The sequence below is a fragment of the Eutrigla gurnardus genome (genome assembly GCF_963514095.1).
Source record: "Eutrigla gurnardus genome assembly, chromosome: 16".
NCBI classification, from domain to species: domain Eukaryota; kingdom Metazoa; phylum Chordata; class Actinopteri; order Perciformes; family Triglidae; genus Eutrigla; species Eutrigla gurnardus.
Window position 1 is genome coordinate 8,785,167 of NC_139927.1, and position 26,797 is coordinate 8,811,963.

Sequence of the window (26,797 nt, forward strand, 5' to 3'; positions counted from 1 at the left end):
GAATATTTTAAAGAGGAATTGTTTTTTATTTTGTATTAAAGGAGAAAACCGTTTCTTATAACATAAATATGATGTTACCATTAATAAGTACCATTAATAAGATCCAGGTTGGTTGTGGGTTGTTCAAGTGTCTTTGGATGTAACATGTCTGTGGACTCGCTCAACACGGAGTTATCTGAGATTTTGGAATTATTGGGGTTGAGTTGTTGCTGATTGATAATTGTGTGGGATTTCGGCAGTTGAGTACTCACAGTAGAAATAATAACTTCTAACTATTCATCTCCTCTGCATTGCTCGGAAAACACACCTCACTGATGAACGAGGAGAAATCACTGCACACACATAATTTAACACAAATTATGAAAAACTGTTATATTATGAAAAATCATGAAATCCCCAAAAATGGTATTGAAGCATTGAATCTTTTAAAAAATACACCAGCAACGAAAGCTTCAGTTAGATGCTGTATGCTTATTTCTGTTCATTTTCATCCACCACTGTTCCACATTTGAGCCGGCGCTCGGCAGTCATTTCTGCATCGCCTTTTCACATACACTCGTATGTCAACCTTGAACGATGCACTCTTGGGTTTCGAGCGCACGTTGTCACCCACAAGGGGAGCCGTGAGACGAGGGACCAATCGCAGGCCTCGGAGGTCGGCACACGCCGCGGCCATGTGATATGTGCAGACTGTGGGGGAGTGAGGGAGGGGACGCCCTGCTCATACATTACACCCTCTCGCTTATCCCGGAGAGACAGAAAGAGGAAGGAATTGGCAATTAACCATGAAATGACGGTCCATCTCTTCACGGTGGTGACCAGGGTTGGCGTGACGGTGTCGGCGCCAGGGTGGGTGTCTGGTTTTGTTTCATGGGTCGGTGCCTTTTTCTATGTTGAGAGAGAGAAAGGGAGGAAGAGAGCACATGGACAAGCATGTGAACCACTTTTTTTAACCAGCCTACTGAATGAGAGTCCGTTTGTATTGACTGCCGGAGATGACCTTTCACTCAAAGATGAGACGAGATAAATGCCGGCCATTAAGCATATCGTGTGCAAACCTCCACATTAAAATAATTACAATGCGCATTTCCGTCCATTACAGTGCCCGTGCCCAGCCCCCTCCTGTGTGTTATGTATATACACACACACACACGTGCATGTGTGACTGTTTGGATTCATGCCGACATTCACGATCTCCGACTGCATATGCAATCATTATCCTTACTGTGAACAGCACACGTGTGCCTTTGTGAGGTTATGTGCACGTGCATTGCGTTTGTATCTCGCCTACACCTAGAAAGTGTGTGTGTGTGTGTGTGTGTGTGTGTGTGTGTGTGTGTGTGTGTGTGTGTGTGTGTGTGTGTGTGTGTGTGTGTGTGTGTGTGTGTGTGTGTGTGTGTGTGTGTGTGTGTGTCCACAAGTCACAGAGGCAGACTGAAGAGTGTGTGCATGCTTTATTAAGAAAAAAGTTTTATCAGTGCACTATCAATTAATTAAATATCTGGTCCTCAAAAACGATAAAAGCTTTTCAGATTTCATCCCATAGGCGTACATTAATATGTGTTCTCAAACCTGCACTTATTTGGCCTTTTGACAGTATTAGGATTAGGAAGTCCATCGGGTATTTCACCCTTTAATCCCTCTCTTTGCATATTCAATTTGCACAGGTATCCTGCTGTACTTCTTATCATATATTCCCCATCTATTTGTGGTGTCTATCCTCCATTCTGTGCTTTACACGACACACTCTATATGGTGCATGGTGTACATCTGTCCTGTAAATTGTTTCTCGCAGCTCTATTTATCCTCCAGGGTGACTGGAGTAGACCTGAATGGATCTGTTGCGGCTGCATCAAAGAGATGAACATCAGTCATGCGATATACATGCGATGCATCTGTTTCCCTCTGTTGTGCTACAGAAACGAGAAAAAAGGAAACATGAGAAGATTCTGAGTGAAGAGCTCTACCCAGCTGTGATCAACCTCAATCAGTTCCTCCCTCCAGAAAACTGCATCGACTACATCGCCTGGGACATGGCCCGCTACACCAAGAGGTGGTGACTAGAAATACACCACGCTTTAATATTTCTTAAAACCCAATTTGTTTGTGTTGTTGCTGAGATCATATCATGACTCAGCTACCACTACAGGGGGGGAAAAAGAGCAATTATCATTATGATCTTCCCATTTCTCTTTCTCCCAGTAAGTTGTGCAACGTTCTGGACCGCCTGAGTATGATAGCAGAGAACGTGGTTAAGCGCACGGGTTTCTTCATTAATCGCTACGACTTCTACTGTCACACCATCAGACCAGACGACAGGTGAGCCTTTTCTTCACGTTAATATGCAACTAACCTGAAACTGAAAATGATTAAGAACAGCCCTTTTTTTTCTTATTTTTTTATTTAAATGAAGGATTTCACACTATCAAATAAAGAGAGGGTAGATATGAGAACGTGTGAGGAGAAGACAGAACCATTTGCTTGACTATGGTCTTTCAAACATTTGCATATTTGCCTTATTTTTCTTAGGGAGGTGGAGTATCATCCATTTGTCTAGTATGTCATGCATTTATCGACATTGCTTGGTTTAGAAGTTCACCAGATATGAATTCTTAATGGAGAGATTTCTGCTAATGAGCTGAGTAGATTTCTGTCCATAACCCGGCCAGTATGCATCACCTTTTCTTTCCCCAATGCTAGCTCACATTCTTTGTTATACACAGTCTCACATCACCAGCATGCATGCATCACACAGGTCACAGTGTTCGTACCACAATGAGATGCACTTTGCTTTAACACCTACTCTTCAATGTTTTCTCGTCTTCAGAGCTATCCCTCTGAACTATTTTGATGTATTTTTCTTTGCCTCGCCTGTTACTGTTGTTGTTTTTTTCTAGGACTTCACAAATAAATAAAAAAACATTTTATTTTAAAGAATGTGAAGAAAAAAATGTATTAATCATTTGAGGTAGAAGATCAAAACTAGGCCTAACAAAATCTACCAGCACCTCCAAAGATCATGTTGGGAAATGTGAATTGTTGTAATTTTGTCACCCTTTGATAGGGTTTTCGGTCTGACCTAGTCCTAATGGGGTTCAGTGAGTTTAGATGTCTGCACTGTATGTTTGTATCCAGTCCATTATGTTTAGAAATGGTGGTCATGACAGTGATCTCTCCTCTTGTAGCCAGAAATAATGAGTAAGAGTAGAATTAACATGCACTTTAATGCGTTTTCTATTCCCAGTATAAGTTAATTTAAATGTTTGTTTTTTTTCAGGTGGGGAGATTTAGGTGGACAAGTCACAGCCAGTGGAAGGGTGCAGGTAGGTCATGTAGTGAAAAGGTTTGCTGTAACTTTCATGTCACAATCCTGTTTTTCTGAAGGCACTGAATATTCTCCCCTAACCCATTTTCAATAAAGTAGTGTTTACAATGGTTGACTCTATAAATTGAGTTATATAAGTTAAATATTGTGAGATTTCTGGGCCAAGGAAACAGCTTTTGTCACAATGTTTATTTAAAAGGGACTCTGCATTCATTTGCAAAACTAGGCCAATGCATTTAGTTGCATGCTGGGAGTTTTTCAAAGGAACGTTGATAAACGTTGTTAAACACTGACCTTCTTGACATTATTCAAGCTGCTTACTGCAATATAATGGCCACCACTTAGGGGTTGTAAATACACCGAGATATGTTTGCAGTTGATACTGTGATTCCACGAATACGTTTCCATGTCGTTTGTGTCTTGCCTGTACGTAAACATCCTTTATTGCTGCAGACCGGTGTGTTGCGGACCAACTGTGTGGACTGTCTGGATCGGACCAACACCGCCCAGTTCATGGTGGGGAAGTGTGCGCTGGCCTATCAGCTTTATGCACTGGGAATGATTGACAAGCCCAAACTCCAGTTTGATACTGACTGTGTGAGGTAAAGCATCTAACTTTTAATTATTAAGCAAATTTGGTATATGTGTTTAAAAAAAGAATTAAATAAAAAACAAATGTTGGTCACTATAGCAATATACCAAATGTGACTGGAGAGTTTTTTTCCATCTTCACTCGTAAGGATGGATCAGAAGCAGCGAATGAAACAGCTGTTACAGCCCTTAATCTCACTGTTTGCTGCACAAATTCCTATTTACTTCCATATTCCACATTTCTACACCAGTTGTCATGTATAACCCACTTATTTGCAGCATATATCTGCCTTATGTAACATGTAGAACTACATTAGTACCACTAAATAATATTTCTCAGCTCTTTGGTTATAGAACAAGTGATATAGATAAGGAGGTTAATACATACAGCAAATGTAAAGCAACTACAGTGAACCAACCAACCATGAATCAAGACCACAGTCCACGTTAATGTCTGTTTTGTGACCCAGGTTGTTCGAGGAGCTGTATGAGGACCATGGAGACACGTTGTCTCTGCAGTACGGCGGCTCTCAGCTGGTCCACAGGGTCAAGACCTACCGCAAGATCGCTCCCTGGACACAACACTCCAAAGACATCATGCAGACACTGTCACGCTACTACAGCAATGCTTTTTCAGGTGCGTTGCATATCTCGTCTGACACAACATGATAAGCGTTACTCATCTCTCATTTTTGATGGCGTGCTCCCCACGCATCTGTTTAACCCTGAAATCCATCCAGATTAAACCCCGCCTTCGCCAGCACACAACTCTCTTTGAAACTCGAACCCTCATTAAAGGTTACCATGGAAACATAGTCAACCTTTGCAAACACATTTGCTCTAGATCACACACACACACACACACACATATAGATAAATGAACCAACACAAAACCCCTGATATTTAGTTAAAGCAAAGTTGAATTTAAAGCTAAATGACTCAGAATATTATCTTTGCTATGGTTTATGTATACAGACATTCACAGGTCAACTTTGTTCAGTTTGGTGCTACATTATATTCCCACCTTTGGTTGCAAGCTCCAACCAAAATTCACCAGCGTGCCACTCTAAAGGGGGAATAAAGAGAGCACAGCATGAACACCACATCATACAAAAATATATTGTGTTGCTACAATACAGCCCAGCCTGTGATGTAGCGCCTAATTTCTTAAAATGCGAACGTACATATCGGTTGCAACAGCAAAGCACACTGAGTCATATCCAGCATAGTTCCCTGAAGACTGTGGGTGCCATTCGAAAACATTTCTATGACATTTTCCTTTCTTTTAGTAGAAATGTACTGTCAACACCTATGAAAAGATGTTATAAGGACATGAGTGATTGTTCCGTATCAAAAGGTAGAATTTGTCACCGCAGATATGGAAAGGAAGGTCGCCTGCTTTGTATTTAAGGGTAACTTCCCGGCAACATGTCACCTTGTGAGATTTCCAAATGAAACGTCTCCCTGAGCGAGAGTTTTTCCAATAATGTTGACGCTTATTTTAACACTATGAGCCAGAGCAAATAAGCACTTTCAGTAGCCAGCATACCCCGATAGGATCTCACTCAATACTGGAGATTTATCGGAAACTGTTGTCCCCATTAGTCAGTTAGACACAAAATCATGGTAGAATAGGGTCCATGCTGAAAACTATCAAATCCAGCCTTCAAGTCAAGCATAATAGAGCCGTGCTACGTGACCTACTTAGTTGCCCTACTGTCTGTGTCTTTGCTTCCGAATCATGTCATTCACCTCACTTTGAAAAATGGGGTCATTGGTTGCAGAGCTGTTAAAGTAGCAGAACGCCAATTCAGACTGAGATGTCAAGTTTTATACACTGCAACACACACACTTTATTAGCTCTTGTCATTTGAAGTGATTGACCTTGATGACTGTTGTCCTGTTGCTAAGTTGCACCCTCTTCAAAGTAAAATATATGAAAGTGAGAAAAGTGAAAAATCCTCATCCAATAGGATTTGGTAGTTAGCGTCTGCTGTGACCCTCCCCCTTTTACCAGGAGGACACACAACCACATTCACCCCAAATTATATTAGCATGTCTTATGAGACTTGCTAGCTACTCACAACTCTCCAACCACTTTCAAACCTCAAGAATATTAAGCAATCTGTATTTTTAAGCTACATGCAATACAAATTATTTTATATAAAATATTTTTATTCAATCGCCATAGCAACAAATGATCGTGTTCCAATGCCATGCAAGAGGGGCTGTCTGTTTGCTGTCTGCCTGATTCTTGATTGGTATCCTCCATGTTGTTGAATAGTTTAGTGTACATGCAACATGATTGGTTGAAACCTTTTGTCTGAGTGTGAAATTTCAGAAGTCCAAAAAAAAATGATGTTGCTTTCCCATTTATATTCTCCTTTTGTATGGATGTACTCGTGACAAAAACCTTGTTTTGAAAATAATATATTTTTGTACTAATTAATTGCACAAAAAGCAGACGTCGGGGTTTAAAGGCCTGTAGTCTTGAATCCCAACATAAGCAATGGGTTCTATTGCAATTTATTCTAATTTAAGGAAAACTGTCAGAGTGTAAAGGAGCCGCCGCCAAAATGTTAATGCAAGCAGAACAGCGGGATCTGCATTTGAATTTGACACTATATGACTATATGTAACTATTATTTGATTATTCACAGTGTTGTGGCTGGTTACTTGAAAGTCCTTTTTTTTAAAGTTTGTTTTTCACGTGCTCAGATGTCTCAGATTTTTTGAAAATCTGATACTTATCAGAACACACACACACCATCATTATGGATGACATATACTTTTTACATTACTGCCAAGCATTCGTACAGCTTCCCTCTGACTCACAGCAGTTTGGACTCCGAAACACACACTGCCATACTTTGCAGCCTCTTAAAATGGAGAAGAAAATGTGTATGACTGTTTTGACGAGACCAGTAAAATGGGGGTAAATGTGGTGAATTTGAGAGACAATCACGTCTGTTGCACGTGTACCGTATGTCCACAGCTTATCTTATGACGTGTTGAATGAATGTGAGGCTGAAAATTGCCGAGGCAAAAAGGCTTGGCAGCAGGCTTTAATAAAAGGCAATTTAGCTTCTAATTATCTAATACAAGTGTTGCAACAGCACGGGGCTTCACAGTGCGGACTGATTAAACGGCACCCAACTGGGCCGCATGCAATACACGTGTCACAGGCTCAGCACACAAACGGATCATTTCAGCACGCTCCCATAAGCAGGGCGGTGTTTCTGAGAGTTTTAGAAGTAAAGGTTCCTGTTTATGTGACTCTGCTTCAGCTTCACTTACGTTTCATCCTTTTGAACCATCGAAAATAGTACTAAATAGTATGAAATTATAAACATATGATGGCATAGAAACATAAAAATTAAAATTACAGATCTGGGGTTAAACTCCCAGAGATGGCATACTCTTATATATTCTTCAAATAACTTTGTTCTGATCAACCGTCTAAAACACACAATTGATCACCTTAATTTCAGGGTAGAATTGGGAATGTTTGGTGTTTTTGCTTGAGAAATTAAATCATGATTTGATTATTAGATTAAGATTAATTTTTCTGTAAATGTAATAGATGTATCGCCTCATTTTAGCTTTTTATTATAATGTCTTTCTCGGTTTGAAAAAAATCACTCCATTCAATTTAATTGTATGACAACATATCTCCCTGTTAACTTCCTCACTGTAGCCTTTTAAAGTCTTCTATGAATGAATGTATATTTACTATGTTTTATGCCTTTTGCTTTTTGTTAGATGCTGACAGACAGGATGCCATCAATCTGTTTCTCCAAGTCTACCAGCCATCGGAGTCCAAGCCACACCTGTGGGAGCTGCCCACTGACTTCTACCTGCATCAGAAGAACACCATGTCCCTCCCCCTAGACAGACGCAGGTACGCACACAGACTTCTACTACAAACGCACAAATATTTGCTGATCCTGCCCGGTATAATTCATAAAAATCTCTTGTTTTTCTGGTGTCTCCTAAAGGAATTAACAAAAATATATCTCTTATATTAAATAATTATGTATCTACTTGTAGCTTTTGTGTATGATACCAATGTACTAGATTATTATGTCGTATATGTCATACCATACTGTATATAAGTTTGTAGCCTGTTTGTGTGGCTGTTTTCTGTCCAAGCTGATGCTTTTGTGGCCGATGTGATTATTAAATAATCACTCAGTGCATCCATACTCGTGATTCAGTACTTTTCGTATATTTTTTTATAGGCATTGACCCACAAGTAGTTCTGTCCTCGTCATTTGTGTGCATGTGCGTGTGTGCGTATGATTGCACAATCTGTTTGCACCCCATTGTCTTCATGCTTACATAAAACTAGACCATGTTTTCTGCTACAGAACACTAGTTTATGTGGACACAAGGGACCACGGTCTCCCAGCCATTATTCCAAGTTATTAACATGGCTGGAACCGAAATCAATTCTGCAGCCACACAGTGCATCTGTTTCTTTCAAACTCCCCTAAGAAGCACACCACACACTAAAACACCATTTTTTTTTTGCTTTCACTCAAATTGGTAATAAAGAATAAAAGGCTGATGTATTCAGGAGTTGTACAGTAGGTGGATCAGCCAAGGCAATTTCAATATCTAGGTTATGTAACTTAAGTCCCATGAGAGACGGTGCAGACTGCAGAATACACATCAGTCAGTGGGAAGGGTTGATCATTGGTGCTTTCACAAAATATTACACAATAAGATAAATAATCATCCCTAATGTGGATATAATGAGTAAGTGGGTAAAAGTAAACGAGAGAGCGGCTCAGAAAATGACATCATTTTACTTCACGCAGCCTTTAAAACCAGTACAAGACTACACGTCCGCCATATTAGGATATCCCAAATCTAAGGCAATATCTACTTCTGTCACAATATTAATATAATATTAAAATATAGCCCTGTCCTTGTGAAATGTTTGAACCCATTTGTGTATTTTGTCTGTCTCCAGCTACACACTGTGGTGGTCAGCAGGAGTCTTGTCTTACCTTCCTGTGGCCTATGATGAAGGTATCTCTTCAGTGTACGATATCCGCAATAATGTTTGCAATATCCATAATATGTGATAGATTCATGTCTTGATGCCTTTAATGAAAATCTAAAAAAATTATATTCTCATTGCGGTTGACGACGGAGGTAAAGCTGTAGGAATTATTAAGGGAAACTTTTCCTGAAACAGCTGTAATTTTAGAAAATGGGAGCAAATACACCCATTTTCTAAAAATGGGAGTATTTATGAAGAACAGTGACTGGGAGATCATCCTTAAGGAAAAAACAGTGCAACGTTGTGCCTCATTGGTGTTTTTAATAGTATAGTACAATACCGGAGATGGTAACATGGTAACCAACACCAGACTTTTGCTGCACATGTGATACTTGTTATTAAATGTTCCATTTTCATGGGACATGCTAACAAAACACTGCCAGATTTGTACTTTCTGTGTATTATGGATGGGGTTTTTCTGTGTGTTTGCTCAGTTCCCTGTGAAGACACCATGAAGAAAATCAAAGTGAAGCGAGTGAACCGCTTCGAGGAGAGCATTGACATCTACACAGAATTCTTCAAACCGTATGAACTTACCTCCTTTGATGACACATTCTGCATCGCCATGACCAATTCTGCACGGTGAATACACGCATACCAAAACCCTTTGACAATCAGGGACATGGACTGGGTTGTAATTTACAACCAGATATGTTTTAATGCTTACTTCAGTGTTGACGTTGCTCGTTAAGGTACTAATTTCCAAATTCAGAGCCACGCTGCTCTCAGCATGGTGTTAGCCGAGCTTGCGGCTAGCAGCTAATGCTGCTAGGAAACAACTTTAATCAATAATCTACCGAAGATTAATTTGCTGTTATTTTTTTATGCCACTGCAGGATGTCAGCTAATGTGTTTCCTTCTAATTTGTGCTCATTAAGGGAATTCATGCCCAAGACAGTTGGAGTGGACCCGAGCCCGTTCACAGTTCGCAAGCCAGAGGAAACGGGAAAATCAGTGCTGGGGTGAGTGCATCTCAGGCTATGTACATGTCCACAGTTGTGATGTTGTAATTGTTTTTCTCATGTAATAAATCCCATGTCACTGTGTCCTCATACACGTGGCTTCATTTGACACTGTGTTCTCGGGTTAACAAAAACAAGGCTCTGTCCTTTTCCCTGTCATTGTTAAGAACACACAGTGTTGAAGTCACCTGTGATGAACTGTGTGTGCGCATATATATTTCTAAAATAAGCTCCCCTGCACACACATCACATACTATGAGAAAATAGCTCCTTGATTAGAAACATCGTGTGCTAATGGCTCATAATTGTCTCCATATTATTGCAGTACAGCATGACCACTACTGCACTACACCTGACCACTCTGATGTTCTGTGCTGCGTCAGTGTTGTCCTTTTTAATGCGTATTCTTTATTTGGATCGACATCAGCTTCCACACAGTGGTCGCTCATACGAAGACAATAACAGTAAAAAAAAAAAAACAAGAAAAGGTAAAACAAGCCAAATATGGACAAATAGCAGCTTGCAATGAATGATTAAAACACGGTTGTAGTAAACTAGTGAAGCAAAATAACAACAAAAATAAAAAAAACAATAATTTTTGGCGTAGAAAAAAAGAGTGTAAAATGTGGTAAATCATTTCTATTATTAGAGTGGGGCCAAGCTATGGATTTACCTGCTTTTTCATCCTTACCGTCCATTTTTAACATAATCACATCAGATTTGTCAGCATTGATTCTTTTATATGATCAGGAGACCATCCTTACTTCAGATTTGAGTGTTTTATCCTTTAAAGCAATGAACTTCTTTCATAACGGCCAGTTTTATACAACCAGCCGATATTCAGTTCACTGAGATTTAAGGTATCCTTACTTCACCTCACTAAATCTAGACTTTGTATCCAAATACTTCACATTAGAGCCGAGTCTTCAGGATTATATGGCGGCTAATTGCCAGCTCACTCTTTGTGCGTATCCTGTTAATCATCGTGGCCGTTTGTGGATATTTACAGCAACAAGAGCAGCAAGGAGGAGACGCTGCTCCAGAGGAAGACCGCAGCCAGCGCCCCTCCTCCCCCGAGTGAGGAGGCGATCAGCAGCACATCAGAGGACGACTCCGAGGAGGACCGCGACGACGACGGATCCGTGTCCCAGCGCTCTACCCCGATCAAACTACTAACGGAGTCCGGGGAGAGCAACCGCACGATCGAGGTATAAGAACACGAAGCATCTGATGTTCACATCACTGAAACCCCTTTACACTCAATCAGCCGGTTTTAAACCACTCGAGAGTGAAAACACAAGTCGAACCAAATCATTCTAAATTGTTTAATTTAGAGGAAACAAATCAACCTCTCAAATGATATCATCTCATGCTTCAAGGATATGAAATCTCCTCTAAGGACCTCGGGGAAACGTCATCGCATTATGCCACCTGCTATATTTTGGGCCTCAAAAGCTTTTCAATTTGAGTATGTCAGCCTAATTGTAATTTTGTCCTCTCCACTTCCCCCCGAGTCCCCAAAAAGAAATTTCCTGTGTTTCTATTTGCGTCAGCCAGGAGAGTAGGCAGGCAACTTGACACAGGGGTTTCCAGAGCCGAGGGTCTAAATGGTGTGGGTTTGTGTTCGTGTTTCATGGAGAATAAAAGAGAGGATCTTTTTACATAAAGAACCCAATCATCCATACCTGCAGTATTGTCTACATACCATGGGGAGAGCAACTCTGCATGTATCCCTGTATGAGTGCTTGATCCTCACTGCAGTGAAAACTGTATGGAAATGTACAAAAAGTCTGTTTTATTGAACGTCCTTTTTGGAAAGTCGGTCAGAAATGGAACCCTGATCTGATTTTAGTCAAAATCTAGTCAAATTGATATTCCTTGTGGTTTTGTTTGGTGATGAATGAAGGTACACATATGGAAATGGCAGTGGCCATGATGCTACTATGGTTACAGCCATCATTTACTGACATCCGCAGGTATGAGTTGACTCGTTCTGCCGATACATTCTGCTCCTTTTGTGCTGATTTGCACACATGACAGATTGGCTCTCATTCAGAGACACGTTTGACATTTCAAAAGGAAGCCTGTGATCGAGGCCACGGTCCCGTGTATTGTGTGATCCGTAATGATGACAGCGATGAAGTCAGCAGGTTAAATTCAACCTGTTAAAGTTGACCTTTGTATCAAATGTAGGTTTTTTTTGTTTGTTACGCAAAAGGCATGGCCCTATGGATCAGCAGTACTGTATTCGTTAGTCCGTACTGAAATGTCCACAGTTCCCTAAGTGTGATAGTGTCTTAAGGGATTAGGGATGGGAAGATATGAAAATGTCAAGTCACGATCATCCTGCCTGAAATGATTGCAATTCTTGAGAAAGTGTGTTCACGCAGACAAGCTTCCATTTGCTAATTAACATCTTATATCTCGTTTATTTCATCTGCACAAACAGAAATGAACATAAAACCCAAATATATTCTGTAGGAGACGGTTTTAAGAGTGGTGCTGATTTTCTTTGCAAAGAAGCAAATTATGTTAAACAACAAAAAGTGTTTATAAAGTATGTTTTATGTTTCTGAAAGTATTGTTTGGATGCCGGTACTGCAAAGAAAATTGCATTCAGAACAGCACGTTTTAATCAATATTGAAGATTTGACTAAATTGCCCCTTTTTATGCGTCAAGAATAAATATATAGCAAAAGAGAAAATTCCCCAGGACTCTCCCCCCTCCTGGTTTATGATGTATTTTACCGTCCGTCTTCTCGGGGCCTCGAGCAGCGAGCTGTTGGTGAATATTTTCCGTCTGGACATTTAGCTCACGTGTCGAGCACACACACTTATCCCGCTTTCCTGCGTCTCGTGTCGCCGCCTCCTCCGAGCCCGTCACTGAGAATGGATCGCTCGGGCGCCCCGCACGAAACACAACTGTTGAAATATTTAAACATCAGATCATTACTACGCTTGCCATGTAATTACACATGCTCATTTCATATTCCCCTCAATATGAGGGGTACGTGTGCCTGCATGAACATGAATAGATTCACCAACTTGTGTTTGTGTGAGCAAGTGTGTGTTTGCACACTCGTTTGTCCTCTCACATGCAGCATGAATGTGTATATGCTGCAGGAGGTGTGTGTGTGTGTGTGTGTGTGTGTGTGTGTGTACTGTGTTTGTGCGAGCCTCTGTGTGTTTTTGTGATTGTGTTCACAGCCGCTGTTTTTTGGCCTTGGAACACCCTCGCCCGTTCTCCCCTCCCCTTCGCAGTGTGGATCAATAAATTGTGAAAATTGAATGCATTATGTTGAGCATATTGCAGTCAAAGAGACTGACTGACTGTTTTTATGGCCGCTCCGGTGCATGCTGTTATGTAAAAGCTCCTCTCTGTCCTTTATAGGAAGCAGGTAGAATACATCCTCGGGATGCATCATTTGTTCACAAATAAATTTTTCAATATTTGCAATATTATCTAGGTTTGCATTGCAGCAACGTAGATAATGAAAAGTTTCTCTATTAAATGTCACAGCTTCAAATTTCAGATTTGAGCACAGGTTGCGTTATAACTAATGCATTTACAAAATGTTTCAATGTGATGATTTTTTTTTTTTTTGTTATTAAAAATTAAAACACACGGCACAGCTCTTCTCCAGTAAACAATATTCTATTGACTTAACATTTTTGCATTTCTTGCCTTCATCAGGAAGTGATTCCAGGTTTTCATTATGCCTGTTGATCTCTGGTTTAATCTCCTTGAACCATGGAAACAGGTTTTGCTCAGTTGTAATGACACGGTCCAATGTTTCTGCCAAGAAAACACTCACAAACACAATATAACACTCAATCTCACACCACGGCACCAGGCGAGATGGACTCATGCTGTTTACATGAATTTTCTGCCAACATGCGAACACAGAAAGTGAGATTAATCAGGCCATACTACGTTTTCTTGCCTCTTCGATGGTATAAATCCGGGGAGCATGTCCACCGTAGCCTGATCTGTATTATTCTCTCTTTATCTCCTATAAAACTCCATTCCACTGCTGTGTTTGCATTTTCAGACGAGCCGTTCTATTCATTCTGTTGAGATCCTTATTTTAATCAGGCTTTATCTGGCTCAATTATCTGTTTTCTAAACTGAAAAAAACGTAACATACTGTTTTACTTTCTGTCCTCTCAGCATTGTGTAATGAAGAATTATCATTAGCAGTAGTTTTTAATTTTTTAATTGAGGTTTTATTTCATTCATTGTGCTTTATGTGTTTCTGACCAGAGCTTATTGTTCGATGTCTCTTGGTTATGTTTTAATCGTCTTCCAACTTAATCTAACCATTTATTTATATTATATTATACTTCCAAACGATTTTCAAATGACAGAAAAGTACGCCATCTTTTTACATTAAGCCTTTTAGAATCGGCTTGAACCCATCTGACCTTTTTGAAAACTGATCTTGTTTATTTGCCGTTATTATGTGTCTATGAACTTTAGATGCTGTGTGCAAGACCCCCAGGAGGGCGCTGTCCCTGAGCATGAAGCCACCTCATCAGACACCAACAATCAAATTACATTCTTAGTTGCATAAATGACACGCCTTAGACCGTCTTAAGTAGTGAATCGGTTGTAGAGAAGCGGCTGAACCTGATGTCTGTGTGACTTTAGATTTTGAGTGTCTGGCAGAGTTTATTAATTTATTTTTATTAGGATCCCAATTAGCTGCGGCACAGACCCAGCTATTCTTCCTGGGGTCCAGCAGTAAAAAAAATATTAAAAAATACATAAAGTTAAAAATCAATACATTCATAATCAATTACAAAATGAATTTACAAGAGTTTAATTTAAAAGGTACACTGAAAATACACTTTAAACCTTCTAAAATATTATAGACCTCTGCAGATGTTTGCCCCTAGGTAAGACTATACTTCTTTGATGTATGATTGGCCCAGGTGCCAATATTTGCTATTTATTGTAGTTAAGATAGTTGGCAACTTGTTCCATGCCATAATTGATCGTATTGTATTGATTTAGTGGAATTTTGTTGTGTAAAACTGTCCAGGTTGATGTGAATACAGAGGCATTCAGCCTATCCTCAACTCTCAACCAATGTAAAAGTGAGTGCATGTAGTTTTTTGTTGTGTAGGAACAGTTCAGAACCAGCCGTGCTGCTTTGTTTTGGACTCGCTCCAGTTTAGCAAGGTGTTCTTTGGTGGCATTCGAGCTGGATGTAAGCGAGCGGCCGAACCCTGTGTCGTTCTTAACGGTCCGTTCAATGTCGCAGTAAAACTTTTTGTCGTAACCTTTTTGTGTTTTTCCGTCTGGTGCACGTGTTCTGTAGCCTCTCACCTTTCCCTTCTCACCTCGACAGGAGGTCCAGCAGCAGTCGGTGAAGGAGCCCTATGGACTCAATCTGGCTGAGTTTCCTGCTGAGAAAGACATGCTCATTTATAAAAGGTAATAAGCACAAAGCTTACATGCACTGTTGTTATTATTATTCCAATGCATAATCCAATGGTTGGCCACAGTGTATAGGGCCTATACCGTATTTACTACAGAACTCAGTTCTAAGGGAAGAGAGTCATGTGCTCAGTGGCCACACATGTAATGCAGCAGCTCAGCCATAAATCCTACCTTTACAAAGATAATCATTTTCAAGAGGTGTTCATTTAACAATATATATTTGACATTAAGGTCGTGGTTTGCAGCCGTGTTGAACTGGACTGCCTCATGTTGAGAGGTGTTTTTCACGCGGTTGCTGCGAGACGGAGAATAATGACAACCACACAAATACCGCATGCATTTTATTCATGTCACACCCACCGACTCAAACCGAATGTGTTTGTTTGGCCTTCAGCTCTCAGTGTGCTGCAGCTCCAGCGTGTTTCTTTGGTGCCACGTTGAAGCGAAGCCGCAGCCATGTGTTCTCACCGCCTCCGCCCATTAAACCGGTCCCGAGGAAAATGCTTTATTTCTATTAGTACATTGGCCAATGCACCCGGTCCCCAAGACGGAGACGGGAGGAGCAAGCACTCAGTGCCAGCAGCCCCCTCAGGGTGATATCCGTCATTTTTTGCAAAAGGGACATTGTCAACTCTGCCCTGCTGTGTGCACCACACTTCTGACCTCAATGCTTTTTGTCCACCTCGCCCCTCCTTTCCCCCCCGACGTTTCTGCCTGTTCTTACTATTTCATTTAGTCTTCTCTCCCCGTTTGCTCCCAAACACGTTGATGAGCCACAGTGAATATCAGGCTCTGGAAATGAACACAACTCTCTGTTCTTTGGACGCGAGCTGCACGTTTGATGCAGCCTGATGCATTTGATGGAGCTTTAATAGCTCTTTTTTTCCTCGGCCCTGGTTATTATTTCTGTAGTCACTGGACTGTCTTGTCTTTGAAGCAATATTCATCATTTGTAGGTTAACAGGTACATTTTCTATTGCAGCAAATACATGCACATATACTATATAAATAGTCAAATGATATTAAAGGTCAAAGTCAATTTGTTGTTGACATCATCCGACTGTAATGGAACATAATGAGAATCAAACTACATTCATTAATGAGGGTGGGAGTTGGAATGTCTCCGACGATGTTAGCTGCAGCCCAAGCTATGCTAATCAGTGCATTAATATTAAATAATCATAAGCAATAGCCAGAGGGGAACTCTCAATGGTCGCATGTTATTGTGACTTTGCGAGAGAAAAATATCCGAAGAGGAAATGTGAGATTTGAGATCCCGACAGACGTCTTCAGCTCATCTCAGAGTGTTTGGATTGAAAGATAGATAGAATATGCTGTAGACTTTTAGCATATTTTGCAGGAGTATTTGTCCTTTTTTCATGTTAGGTTTTCTATTTCCCCCCCCACAGGTTTGCACATCTGGGCGAGAGCCAGCACCGGGTTGAAAGAACCGAACACATAAACCCGGCAAACATCATCTGCTTGTGAGTAAAACACGTGACAAATTAACCCAAACACACACACAGACAAAATAAATAAACCCTTATGTACCCAAACTCTATAATCTTCAACACGTGTGGTGTGAAGCATTACGTTGCAACGTGGGTTTGTTACAATCCGACCCTTTGAAATACGAAAATAAGATTTCTGTAACGGAAGGGAGAAATCTCAGGCAATAGACGTTAACGTATGAACATGTATGAAAAATGGCTGGAGCCTGAGCCGCGTTATCGCCTCTCCTCCATGTAACTGAAGCAGATCGTTCACACAGAAGGAAGATGGAAACAAACGGAGAGACAAGAGGAGAGTGAGTCTCCTGGAGGATGGAGAGAGGGAGGGCTTGACTTGAGTTAAAGAGAGCGAGGTCTGAGGATGTCGGGACAAGTGATCAGAGTTGCCCACACTAAGTGGTCTCCAGGGAGGCTTCTGGCCGTGTGCAGTTTAATCTTCACCTCGTATAGCCAAACACGTTTTCTTTACTTCTTATCCCTGCTGTTCCCCCCGCCATCCCGCTTGCTTTGGCAGGGACCCAGCAGACCAGACAGATTCAAAACTCAACCACACGTGGGATGGTAATGTGCAGCCTTACAAACGCATTAGCAATTTCTAGCTCCCGACTCACACTCACACCTTCTCAGGCGGCAAAAATGCCTCTTGTACATGTCTGCGTTGCAAATGTTGCATCAGAGAGACTAGAATAGAGATTAGATCTAAATCGATGCTCCCTCTTTAGATTTGTCTTGTTCTGAAAAACTTGCATGCTTTTATACTGGAACTGTTTGCAGAGTTGTGGCATTAAAGTAAAAGACAATTAGAGATTTTCAAATCGATTCGTCAGACTTATTTATTTTGGGAGCTAAAGCTTGTTATGTAACGTTTTCCTGCTGAGAGTCGGATGAGAAGATCGATCCCACACTCATGTCCGCTTTTGACACATCAGCAGCCTGGAATCGTTTACCACATCAAAATAAAATAAAACAAGTCAAATATATACATATGACTATTAATATTCTTTTGGAGAGCCAGTCTGCACAAGAACATGTGACATGTTACCCTTTACTCACGAAAAATAACGCTTTAAGACGCTTAAGCGAAGGCTTTGAAGGAGAACGAACCGAGAGGCAGCTACCGCATATCACATGATCAGATAGAGACACCAACATACATATTACCCAGCAATCATTCTAACATATCTGTATATTACAGAAATACCATAGAAAAATAAGAACTTATTAAATGAATGGATTTTTTTTAAAGTTTATTTCTAATAAGCCTATCATTTTCACATATATTGCTTTTACAGAAAGAAGAATTGAACAACCATGACAGAGATGGGTTTGCCTTTTCAAGGCGACCATATTAAATGCAACACTGGTTCTTTATTAAACACAGGCGTATTTCGAGGTGGCAATCTGGAATCACTGTCAAGGGCCCGTTCTCCATTGATCACATTGTTGTAGGACCTGCGGGCCTCAGTCCGGCCGTACTGCCGGTACAGTTTGTACTGTCTGTACTCTGTGTACTGTTTGTACTGTTTGTATTTGTGCCCCAGACTGAAGTGTCAGAGAGAGAGAGAGAGCGGGTACTGATGAAGAATAGGATTCTGTTTCAACAAGATTTCACAGCTTTGCGAGAGGACGAGTTCAAAGATTTGTCATCATGGCCCACCATGTCAAGTAAAGCAAGTGCTCGTGTTCAAAATGTGATTTTAAAAAGTCCTTTTGACTCCTTTTGCCACATCACAGAGAAATGGATATTATATATATTAACCTGTTAAGCCCGTTCGGGCCGTGGGCGGGGCGAAACAACCCGACAGTAATAAACACAGTAAAAAACGGTGTTTACTTTCAATTGTTGATCAAAGTTTATACTCTAATGTTCACAAAAGAAGGTCCGACGTGCATTTTAGTGAAAACGTGAGTATTTAGAGATGATTTTAAACCTCGTTGGTGTGAAATCTGCCACATTTAAAAAGTGTGATCCGAGGAAATAAATGCCTTGCATCATCGTGCGACCATGTTTGTAGTCCTTTGAAAGGGGAGGAGCACCTGAATTGAATGAAACCAAGCCTTCTATGGTTTATTCCAATTACTCAGGCATAGTGGCAGACACAACATTGTTTACACTGGGAACACATTCTCTGAAGTCTCTAGATGTCCAAGGACACCAAGAACATGCATATGAATGTTTTTATAGTGGAGTAATTCTTCATTTGGGCATAGAACGTAAAAATGATTTTTAAATACATTTGAAGAAGCACGGCTGTGTTGTCGGTGTGAAAGCAGATTCTACACACACATTCATAACAGCACATTCTCCTTTCTAAAGCCAACACACGCTCACTTTGAACACGTGACCCTTTTCTTGTACATGCAGGTTCTCTAAAAGGAAATGCCAATCATAAAATTGAGCACAGGTGAATGTTATAAGTCACACAAAGGTGGTACGTATACGGATTCTGGCTTTTGTGAGCAGCCTCGTCAGCAGGGAACTGTAGTGTTGTTTTTTTTTCATCCTTGCTCGGTCTGTATCCCTCCTCACCTCTACCTCCACCTTACAGTACTTATCCAGCCGTCACCCTTGTGTCAGGGCCACAAGGTCCGGCTTCTGTTGTTGTGCAATAGTGCTATTCTAAGACGCTGTTACAGCACCCCAAACGTCTTTTCACCGTCGGGAGACCTCCAGTCTGACGCCTCCCTCTCTGCGGTTCCTCCGTTGACCCAATCAGGCGTGGGCAAAGCTGACTCAATCGGTGGGGCTAAAAGCGGAAGAGGATATGATATGAGATGGCAGATTCCTGTTGAGAGGGCGTAGTGATCAGTGAGGTGTAGTGATTTAGTTCCTGCCTCTAATGAATGAGCAGTCATGACTTACAAAATAAAGATCGGTTACTTTCTTCAAAGTATTCGTGTGCGATAAATTAAAACAATTCACATCCAAGTGCTTGCAGGTGTAGTTTAACTCTCAACTGAGGAGCCTTTAGATGACCTTTCACGGAGTTCGTAATTCATCTCGAGGCTTCCTCGATCTACCAGAGCCTCTGCTGTGGTTGCGACGCAGCCAGTAATCAAGCAGGTGCATTTGTAATGCAGTCATGTATCCGAGCAGCTGCTCACTGGGGCCTCAGCTGCCGCTGAACTAGCTGACTGAGTGGATAACCTGACGAGCACGCAGATGATAATCCACCGTGAAGATGAGGAGACATGATTTTAGAGGTTCTGCAAAAACATGAGTCATTCTGCTGTAAAAGCACCCATCTCTCTACCATCCTTTTTCCCCCATTAACAGCCGTTTTAATGACTTACTGACGTATTTGAACCTGCTTTTACCCCGGGTCTACCCCCCTCCACCTCTGCTTCATCCCTGTCTCTCAGAGAGCCGGTTTCCTGCTTCGCGGAGGACAGCATCTACAGCATCGCTCCCCCGCAGGTCGACAGAGACGGCCGCGGTGAGTTCGAGAGCCATGTGATGACGGGGCAGGGGCAGGTGAGGGTGCTATGCAGGGAGGACATGTTGATGTACCGGGAATACGTCAAGAACAGATACATGTAACCCAGACAACACGGACTTCAGCTCGGTGACAAATCCAGGAGATGTTTCCTGGCTTTTTGTAAATCCATTTTTCCGTCGACCTCTTCAGGGGGTTTGTTATGCGTCCTGCATTCCGACCGACCTACGCAGGTGGATTTATTTTTCATTTCAATCAATGTCATTTGTGTGTTTTTAATAGCTTCAAATGTTATCCAGTTATGTCATTTTCTTTATGCATTCAGATGCCTCACCAGGCTACTGTTCTGGTGCTTTTTTTTTATTTATATCAATTTTAATTGCAACTCTTTTAAGAAAGTTTATTTTGTTGAGTGTACATTTCCAACATGTACATTTATGTAAACTCTTTAGTATGTTGAATCCTAAAGGTTCATTATAAGGTTCAGAGCATCGATGTGAAGAAGCTATGTAAAGTCATGGAGGAGTCTACCTGAGCAGAGAAATCGCTCTCACTCTGTTTAAGAGCTTCTCCTCCGGTTAACACCGTTGGCTCAGAGCTGTTGCTTTTGTTTGCGCTGTTAGCTGCTAGCCATGCTGACAGCCGTGTGGAGGCTCTACCAATGCTCTGACTACCTTTTTAAATAGTTGAATTAATATGACGGCAGGCCCAAATATTAACTGATTCTTTAACATTTCCCCTATTTGAGTTTATATTTTTGTTTTTTGTTCCTTCTGTTGAACAGTTAACGGAGATATACTTTGTTTTAATTCCTCTCTCAAATCATTACTGTGCTGTAATGTAATGTAATTATACATCCAGGTTTGTTTTTTGACAGCAGACAAAACACATCACTGATACTTTGATATTGTGGGGTTTTTTTTAATCAACCTCAGTCTTAGTTTAGAAACTGTATACTGATTCTGTTTTTTCTTATGTGTCCGCTCATTATTGTGTACCGTAGTTCTAAATTAAACGTTTATTTATTAACACAATGTGACAGATTCCATTACCAATAAGTACTGTTTTTCTTCCTTTAAAAATGAGCATTTCTTTCTTCTGTACTCGTTTTCCAGCGCTCCCACTCTGCTGTCTCTCTCTCTCACGTTATCCACCCTTTACTCTTCTGCTCGGCCCATCACACTTTCTCTCCCCTCTCACACACTCTGTTAGCACTCACCCACAGGTATCAGACATTTTGAAACGTGATGAACGCTGTTCAGTCAGCATAGTGGCTAACAGCTGGTCTCTGGAGCACATGGTGGGGTGGGGGGGCGGGGATATGGATATGGTTTGATCCATGTACTGTAAGAGGTTTGGGGGCTGTTTTGAAGGGAGAAGAGATATTTTATGTAAAGCCCTGTTAACCTCATGTGTGTATGTTTCTAATAGCAGGTGTCTCATTACATCCAAGCCTCTCAGCTGATGTGGGGATGGATGAATAAATGCAGCTAGTCACTATTTTTGGGGAGGCATCTTCTTGGTACTCCTCCCAAAAATAACTGCATTTTTTTTCCTTTTGTTTCTATTAAGATGCAAATGTAATTTGTGTGGTTTAGTCCATCAAAGAAAAGTGTGTGTGTTGTGTGTGTGTGTGTGTGTGTTGGTGTGTGTCACATGATTCACTCGGCACTTCATGTGACCGCTTAGCTCATGAATGAAGACGACCCCCTCTCTACTGACAAAAGGTGAAAACAGCTGTTGCCTAGAAACTAAAACTAGTTACCATATTGTCATGCCGCTTTGAATCTCCCCCTACCTCCCCTTGTCCCTCCACATTTCATACATTCATGTATGAGGTTTAACGGGTGTGCGGGACATAAATACGGCTAATGACATGTTCAAATTTGAAAACGGAGAACCTCTTAAAATAACAGTTTCACTCCCGGCGGCAGAAATCCTGTTTGTTTGTATGAATCTCAATTATCCTCAACCAGTGCCTTAGAGCAGAGTTCTGAGAGGAAGAACAGATGTGGAAAAGAAAAACACATTTGAACACATGAGAGCTCTGATTCCATTAAAGGTGAGTTGATGTATCGCAGGAAAATGTAAAGAAAATATCCAAACATGAAATGTTTCAAAGATCTAAGGGGTGATGATAAGGGTAATCTCATACTGTTGTAATGTACTGTTGAGCTGCTCGTCTGAGGTAACAATGGTGCAGGTATGAAGAACACAGTACTGTACACAATGGTTAGGTGAGAGCTTTCTGCTTAGTGTATAGGATTGTGAAACTAGCATGTAAGTCTCTTGGTCCAGACCACATACATGCGCTCCCTCTGTCTTTCCACTCACTCTCACCTTCTTTCTTCAATATTCACTGCTTTTGACTTGTATTGGCTTACTGTCGTTGCCTTAGCAACACATTCAGACAGCAAGCATGCTAAATAACACTTAACTAATCGTAGAACAAGACTAGTATCTACCCTGACTAGTCGAGTAGACTCAAAAATAACAAGATTTTAGAGTCCGTGACACTACAAGCACAATAGTGCAAACTCAATTTAAAGGCTGATATTAATACAGATATTTTTTTTTTTTCATTGAAGTTGATGATTTCCACAGAAATGAGGAGAACGAAGCAGGAGCCTGAGACGAGTTGGCTTGCTCCACATATTAAATGTAGTTTTATAAGTCGTGTGGTCGTTGTCGGGCGTGTAAAACACTTTGTCCTCTCAATATGTGCAATACTAACTGGGGACATTTCGTCCCGGTTCCTCAAATATTAATCTGAGGTCCAAATCTATTCAGGAGATTGTTCTGAAGTGTATTGAGGTGAGAAGAACAAGAAGCTGTAGTCTCAGTCTCTCAGTCTAATAGCCTTTTAGAAATATGCAAGTGTGTGTGTCTCTTTCCCTCTCTCTCTCTCTCCATCTTCCCCTCCCACTTCTCTCTCTCTCTCGCTCTCCCTGTGCTAGGCGGATTTAAAGCTCTCTCCTCTCGCGTCTCCGGTCGGTCCCCTCCTCCTCCTCCTCCTACTCCTCCTCATATTCACCTTTCTCACCGAGCTGAACACCAGCCAATGCTTCACACCACCCGAGCCCTGTGTGTCTGTCCCATGCGTGGGAAGCACAACAAAACCAAGGGCTTCACTTGAGAGGGTCCAAGGTAGTGACTGGGGGGTAAAGGGAGACCGTCCTTTTGCATCCTTTTAACATTGAATTTCCACTTTCCCCGCGGAGGGTCTTCGATTTCAACGGAAGTCTCGGCTCACGCTGATTTTTTCACGGAGGTACGTAATCTTAACTTTTCAGAAATGGTTTATTTTACTTTGAATTGTCTCTTCAAAGCAGCTAAGAGTGTTAAAATCATGAACTCGTTATATGACCTGTAGTAATCCTTTTATATGATTTAGGGTATTAAGCAATACATACAGAGATACAGAGATTTAATTTGTTTTCCTTGTTGAATACAAATATTTATAAATATACCAAACCTATATAAATATATACATATAAATACTAAAGTTTTAGAGAACCACAGTCACACTGAATGTCAAAGTAATGTAAATCATTTAAAAATCATTTCTGGTCATATTATTTTCCACTGTGTGAAGTGGCTGTGATTTCAGCACCACGGACAGCTCCTGCTGCTGCTTCACTACGCTAACCTCACAGAGGAACATCCACCCGAGAACTCTATTCAAATTGCTGTTTTTGATATATAGAGTATGACCATCTCATTGTTTAATCTAAAAATCTGAACATTAAACAAGTTTTTATTGAGATATTCCATCTAAATTGGATTAGTTGAATGCAGGGCTTACATATGGGAAATACTATGTATTCACTAAAAAGGGGAATTTGCCATCAAATTCTGATCAACAAACCATTGTCCTTGTTCTCCTCCAGGTCAAAAAGACGACAGCTCGGAGATATGAACGACTCGCTGGTGAACGACTCCTTTGCGAGTCCTGCTGCTGGAGCAGATCTGTCATGGATGGACTCTCCAGAGAACGGCACCCTGGAGTTCTCCACCGCCCCGCTAGATTTCCCCATCAACCCCTGGGACATCATGCTCTGCATGTCAGGCACCGTCATCGCCTGTGAAAACGCCATCGTGGTAGCGATCATCTTCTACACGCCGACACTCAGGACTCCCATGTTTGTGCTGATCGGGAGCCTCGCCACAGCGGACCTGCTGGCCGGCATGGGATTAATCCTGAACTTCGTGTTCCAGTATGTGGTCTCCTCTGAGACTATCAGCCTTATCACTGTCGGCTTCCTGGTGGCCTCCTTCACTGCGTCCATCAGCAGCCTTTTGGCCATAACAGTGGACCGCTACTTCTCCCTCTACAACGCACTGACTTACTTCTCAGAGAAGACGCTGCAGTACGTGCACCTGATGTTGGTGGTCACCTGGGGGGTGTCGCTGTTTTTGGGCTTGCTGCCGGTGCTCGGCTGGAACTGCCTGGACGATCCGGCCTCCTGCAGCATCGTTCGCCCTTTGACTCGGAGCAACGTCACGCTCCTGGCCACCTCCTTTTTCGTCATCTTCGTGCTCATGCTGACTCTGTACTTCAAAATCTGCAAGATCGTGTGCCACCACGCCCACCAGATCGCCCTCCAGCAGCACTTTTTTGCCACGTCGCATTATGTCGCCACTAAGAAGGGGGTCTCCACTTTGGCCATCATCTTGGGGACATTTGGTGCCAGCTGGCTGCCCTTCGCCATCTACTGCCTGGTAGGCGAGAAGGAGTATCCCTCGGTGTACACTTATGCTACGCTGCTGCCAGCCACCTACAACTCCATGATCAACCCCATCATCTACGCCTACAGAAACACAGAGATCCAGCGCTCCCTCTATGTGATTCTCTGCGGCTGCTTTCAGGGCAACAAGGCTTACCGGTCCAGGTCACCAAGTGAAGTCTAAAACGGTGCTAGGACTCTTTTGTTGTGTGTGTGTGTGTGTGTGTGTGAGTGTGAGAAAAGCCAGAGCAAAAAGAAGAAAAAGAAACTGTGTCCTGTGACCATTGACAATGAATGCTTTACAAACAAAAAGATGCTAGAAGCGTGTCTCTCATGCGTACTGTATCTGCACTTTACTACGTCTCGACACAAGTTAGGAGGACGCTTTGGAAATGCTGTGAACAAGAAACTCTCTGTGAAAAAAGGCAAAAAACAAACCTGTGAATGTACTCGACCGAGAAAAAGGAATGGAACACCTTGCACTTTAGTCCGTGTGTTTTTGAAAAGCCAAAGCAGTATTGTACAGCCTTATTGTGTTTGAACGTTTGAACTCGTGCCGTGTGCCATTTTTCTATTTTGTATGGTATTGTCCTTGATGTATATTTTCTACAGGAGGAATAAAATAAGTTTGACTCCAGCTGTGGCTCCACCGTGTGTCTTTAATGTTTCTTCCAAAGAGCTGTCGGTTTACACCTGCCTTGTTCTTGTCTGCGTCCTCTTCACTTCATCCTAGCTTCTTCCTCCGAAGGGCAGGTGGGTCCGTTTGTAAAGACTAATGGCAGCTTCAGAAAGCAAAGAGCTTCAATTTACACCTAGACACATTTAAAGTGTGTGTGAGAGATACCACAAATGTGTGAAAACATGTGCCATGTGTTCAAAGTGCTTAGCCCCCCCAGCAGGATGAGCAGGTGTGCTGCAGCCTGACTTTTATCCAACTATAAAGGTTACAGAAACAGAATAATGGCGTTGGAATTGCGTTGATAAGATCTGCTGCACTAATGGCCTCATCTCCTCTCCGTCTCATCGGCATCTGGAATCCAGGAGCGAAGCAGCCGCCGGCACGTGTCCCTGCATGTGACTGAGCGAGAGGTAACAGGTCTGTTCTGTCAGGTGTGCCGTAGAGGCTCTGAATGGCAGAACCGGGCAGCCTCTGCAGCCACAAACACGGCCGTTTATCAGCCCGGCTGTTTGAACAGGCAGCCATCGAGGACGGCACAGTGCCACGCAGGGACTGGGATGCTTTTGTAGAACAGGAGACCCGCCGGATCATTTCTCCTCGTAAACGTTTCCACATGCCAAGCTGTTACTGCGTTTATGGAAAAGTACAGCCCTGAATGCTCTCAGAGTCGACGTTCATATAAACCTCATTGTCAATACATGCTCACGAATAATAAATGATCTACATTTGACTGATTAAAGGTGTTAAATGAAGATCCCTACCTCAATATTACATGCAATTACACGATCATAGTTACCTCGCACAGCAGCTGGACTCCAATGTGATCACGTGACGACCACGCACGAAAATCCATCTCGTCGGGCTTCAAGTAATGAGTTTGTGTCCTGTGAGGAGCTGCTAGCAGCTAACCTGACCCGCCAGATGGTTTGTTACACAGAAGCTGTGATTGGAAACTGTTTGGAAAAGGGCAGGCATTTAAAAAAAAAAAGAATTGACTCTTGTAAAAGTGAGTTGAGAGCGGATCGAAAACATCAGAAAAGCCTTCGGC

At 41.8% G+C, this 26,797-nt stretch overlaps 2 protein-coding genes across 3 annotated transcripts in view; both read left to right on the forward strand.

Moving 5' to 3' along the window:
* Positions 1 to 20,764, forward strand: part of fig4a (FIG4 phosphoinositide 5-phosphatase a) — a 33,400-nt gene extending 12,636 nt beyond the window's left edge. The window contains exons 12-24 of one of the 2 annotated variants that reach the window (XM_084030073.1): positions 1,920 to 2,053; positions 2,203 to 2,319; positions 3,278 to 3,323; positions 3,779 to 3,927; positions 4,387 to 4,553; positions 7,679 to 7,817; positions 8,895 to 8,953; positions 9,422 to 9,569; positions 9,866 to 9,949; positions 10,959 to 11,157; positions 15,304 to 15,389; positions 16,805 to 16,879; positions 20,270 to 20,764. In XM_084030073.1, the coding sequence (XP_083886199.1) occupies positions 1,920 to 2,053; positions 2,203 to 2,319; positions 3,278 to 3,323; positions 3,779 to 3,927; positions 4,387 to 4,553; positions 7,679 to 7,817; positions 8,895 to 8,953; positions 9,422 to 9,569; positions 9,866 to 9,949; positions 10,959 to 11,157; positions 15,304 to 15,389; positions 16,805 to 16,879; positions 20,270 to 20,447 (1,581 nt within the window). In that variant the 3' untranslated portion in view covers positions 20,448 to 20,764. Of the gene's footprint in view, positions 1 to 1,919; positions 2,054 to 2,202; positions 2,320 to 3,277; positions 3,324 to 3,778; positions 3,928 to 4,386; positions 4,554 to 7,678; positions 7,818 to 8,894; positions 8,954 to 9,421; positions 9,570 to 9,865; positions 9,954 to 10,958; positions 11,158 to 15,303; positions 15,390 to 16,804; positions 16,880 to 20,269 lie in introns of those variants that run through there. The other variant, XM_084030074.1, reaches the window with a different exon arrangement.
* Positions 20,765 to 24,024: 3,260 nt separating this feature from the next.
* On the forward strand, positions 24,025 to 25,677 carry gpr6 (G protein-coupled receptor 6). The gene has a single exon (XM_084030695.1). It carries the CDS (start codon positions 24,136 to 24,138, stop codon positions 25,252 to 25,254), a length of 1,119 nt encoding a protein of 372 aa, XP_083886821.1. The 5' UTR covers positions 24,025 to 24,135; the 3' UTR covers positions 25,255 to 25,677.
* Positions 25,678 to 26,797: the final 1,120 nt, after the last annotated feature.

What these genes read in the sequence shown, in the direction of transcription:
- gpr6 (XM_084030695.1), top strand. Translation starts at nt 24,136, where the DNA reads ATGCAGGGCTTACATATGGGAAATACTATGTATTCACTAAAAAGGGGA.